Source organism: Sinocyclocheilus anshuiensis, unplaced genomic scaffold, assembly GCF_001515605.1.
Source record: "Sinocyclocheilus anshuiensis isolate Anshui unplaced genomic scaffold, SAMN03320099.WGS_v1.1 scaffold644, whole genome shotgun sequence".
NCBI classification, from domain to species: Eukaryota; Metazoa; Chordata; class Actinopteri; order Cypriniformes; family Cyprinidae; genus Sinocyclocheilus; species Sinocyclocheilus anshuiensis.
In genome coordinates this window covers 233,664-237,165 of record NW_015557092.1, presented here as the reverse complement: position 1 = coordinate 237,165, position 3,502 = coordinate 233,664, and the positions used below count along the sequence as shown (strand labels likewise).

General features: G+C 44.8%; 1 protein-coding gene across 1 annotated transcript in view; it reads left to right on the top strand.

Moving 5' to 3' along the window:
• The window catches only part of LOC107677342 (microtubule-associated serine/threonine-protein kinase 1-like), a 37,644-nt gene extending 35,166 nt beyond the window's left edge, over positions 1-2,478 (top strand). The window contains exon 28 of the mRNA XM_016472222.1: positions 323-2,478. Coding sequence (XP_016327708.1) covers positions 323-1,857 — 1,535 coding nt within the window. The 3' untranslated portion in view covers positions 1,858-2,478. The remainder of the gene's footprint in view (positions 1-322) is intronic.
• The last annotated feature ends 1,024 nt before the right edge of the window (positions 2,479-3,502 follow it).

Genomic DNA, 3,502 nt, shown 5'->3' with positions numbered 1-3,502 from the left:
ATGATTTTAGCAAATGGCTGCAATATAACAAAGAGTGAAAAATTTAAGGGGGTCTGAATACTTTCCGTACCCACTGTATGTGTAACATTGAGTTTTAATTAAAACTTTCTGCCTCATAGCATGTACTTGAGTGACATTTGACCTACTGAAGATAACATTTCTATCACATGTGGTCCCTCTTTCCTTTCCAGCAGATGTGCGTTGAAATGACCTAAATTAGCCTTTGATATTTGGCTTCAGTCAGTGTTGGGTTTTTTGACTGTTTGTGTGCCCTTTTCATGTTTCTTTGAGGTTCTGACCCGTTCTGTCCTTGTCCTCTCAGGCACCTCATCTCAGAGCAGCTCACCGGCGTCCAGCACGCCAAACTCGCCTGCGTCATCTCAGCACATGCGGCCGAGCTCTCTTTACGGCCTTTCGCCCAAACTCCACCGGCAGTACCGTTCTGCTCGCTGCAAATCCGCCGGGAACATTCCTCTGTCTCCGCTGGCCCACACACCATCCCCTACTTCGTCTTCCCCGCCGCCCATCGCTGGACACACTGTCGGCAGCTCCAACACTACTCAGGCCTTCCCCGCCAAGCTCCACGCCTCTCCTCCAATCACACGACCCCGGCCCAAGAGCGCAGAACTGCCCCGTTCGCCTCTCCTCCAAAGGGTGCAGTCAGCCGAGAAGCTCGGCCCACCCCCTCCGCCTTCATTTCCATCCTCCATGTCTTCCGTGGGCTCAGACAGAAAAGGAGGGCTTTGCGTGTCCATAAGGAAGCATGGTTTGGAGGTTGTGCACGCCGAATACCGCCGGGAGTCGTTCCACTGTGAACATGCCCTCCAGAGCCTGATGGAGATCGAGGGCGAGAACACACCCGGGGCTCCGCCCTCTCCACCCGACCAGATGCCAACACACACACCCGCTCAACTCACAATGAGTCCGTTGAGGCAGCTCGGGAGACAGGACTCGATAGTGGGAAGAGAGTCTGAGGGGAAAGCGAGGCAGCCTGACTCAAGTGAAGCCGTTTTAAGGACTGCATCAAAAACTCAACCAGTAGCAACCACTTTGGATCCTAAATCCTCAACCCAGTTTGGTGAACCACCTCAGAAGGAGAAAGTAGCCTCCAAATCTGAGTCTTCTCAAGTCGACTCGACAGGGAAGGAGGCAGCCAGGAATGCGGGAAAGAGCGAATCACTTTATGCAATGGGATCTGGTCCCAAGGTCCCAGAACGAACGCCAGTTGTCCAGAGCTCTGGAGCACAGGAACTCAAACACCATAGCCTTCAAACCAATGGTCCTAAAGGGCTGGAAAATGGCAAAGACATGGGAAAGGTTCCAGTGAAAGAGAAAACTGCACAGACAATGGCTCCAGAGGCAAGCAAATCAGGTAAAGGACCTCTAACCATTGAGGGGACTGGACCTAGTTCTGCTGGTGCAATGAAAGTCTCAGCAGCAGTTCCTGCCAAGTCCAAAACTATTGAAGAACGGGTTCAAACCCCATTGGGATCAACCAGAGGCCCTCAAGAGGAAAGATGTCGCCTGGAAGTGGCTGAAGAGTGCCCAGCCTCTCCGTCTTCAACCACCAGGTCGCCTTGCGCAAGCAAATCACGTACTGTATCTCCTGGTGACAGGTCCAGCTTCGTGACGCAGCTTACCAGTGTGGCTAAAACCGTGCTCGGGCCGATGAAGTTGGGCTCTCAGGATGGTGGGAAGGCCAAGGACAGCTCCAAAACCAACGAGGACAAACGAGCTGCCACATTGGGAAAGTCCGAGATCTCGTCTGTGAGTCGCCGCGGGTTGACAGGAACGTGGCCCGGTCCTGGATCGTCAAAGCCTGAAAAGGCATCGAAGAGCTCTTCCAAGCATTTGTAATATTCTTAACAGGAATATTCTGTTCGGAACTTTAAATGGGATGCATTCCCTGTAATTGTCCAAATGCAGACTATTCAAAAGACTCTACAGCCATCAAACCAAGATATAAACAAAAAACGTAAACAAGTAAAGGTGCTTCAAAATGACTGTTGTCAAATATGTTTGTTTGTGCATATGCCATAAGAATATATGCACCATCATATGTGGACGTAGAATAAACCAGTATGTCTCTCTAGATGCATGTTACATGTATATTGTCAATAGAAGAGTCAAAATAATAAGATATGAAAAATGAAAGACCTAATGCTAGTGAACACTGCACATCCAGTCATTCCTGCCCGGCCTGTAGAGGGCATGACATGTCATTCATCACCATATCAACCAATCAGTTTGTCAGATTTAGAAAGGAGAGGTAGTTAAAGTGTCTACCTAGTGACCGACAACATAGATCTAAACGATCTCAGTTCAGTACCTCAGCTATACTGTTAAACTGCCAACAGTAGCGCTATACTTGAGGCAACAGAATGCCTAACTAGAGGTTTGGGAGGGTTACACTGGTGGAAAAGGGAAATGATTGTTGCACAAGGACAGAACCATGTGTATAAGTGCTTGTTTCTGCTGTCTTAAAGGGGTCATATGATGCTGCTAAAAATAACATTGTGAACATTTGGGCGGCGTTATGCAAATCTTCCCACATAGTGAGGTAGATATGTGGGGGCGTGTTCGAACTAGCCGTTTTAGGTAGGTGTGGCTGACTCTTAACTTTTATAAAGAATATCTCTTTGGATTTGAGACTTTAGTCTTTGCAAATTTACAGATCTTCTTTATGCACCAAGAGCTTGTAACACTCCAAAGAGAAAGGAAAAAATGAAATTGCATCATATGACCCCTTTAATTACATTTGCACTGGAAATGCCCAGCAAAAGTCAACATGAAATCAATTTACTTCTTAATGGATTGCTATGTTATTTAATCTGCATACACCCTGACTAAGGTCTGTAGTCAAATAGCTACTTAGTAGGAAAATGCAATACAAGACTGACTCCTGCATTTTTGCTTAAAGGTAAAGACCCTACTCAATGCATGTTTTGCAAGATTCCCCTTTCTGTCAAATGTATTTTATTGGACTGTCCAGCTTTTAATGCATGTAGAAAACTCTTTTATGAAGTGAACTCGCTTAAAGAGTTATTTAATATAATTTTGCCAGAAAAAAAGTTTAAGAATGTTAATGTAAAACATATTGTGTAATATAACTTGTGTTTGTTTGTTTGCTGGTTTTTATTGTATTTGTTATACTTGTATTTTTTTTTATTGCTTTTGCCATGAAAATAGCCTAAGATGCTGACTTGGCATTAAATAAAAAATATACTACTAGTAGTAGTAGGAAAATGCAGCCTTTTTATCAACTAGTTAGTGGAGTAATTTAATGCCAATTAGCAAAATGGCAGTAATAGCACATAAACATAGATTTGGAAGCATGACCGTTATGGAAGTAAATTGGGTTGCAGATGTCGTTTCATGTTGACTTTTATGTGGATGAATTTTAATAACTTTGGAAAGAAGCAAGGAGAGTGTATATTAGTTTTAATTTGCCACTCTTGAGACTGGAGGGAAAACCTCAAGAATGGCATTGCTAAGAAATGAT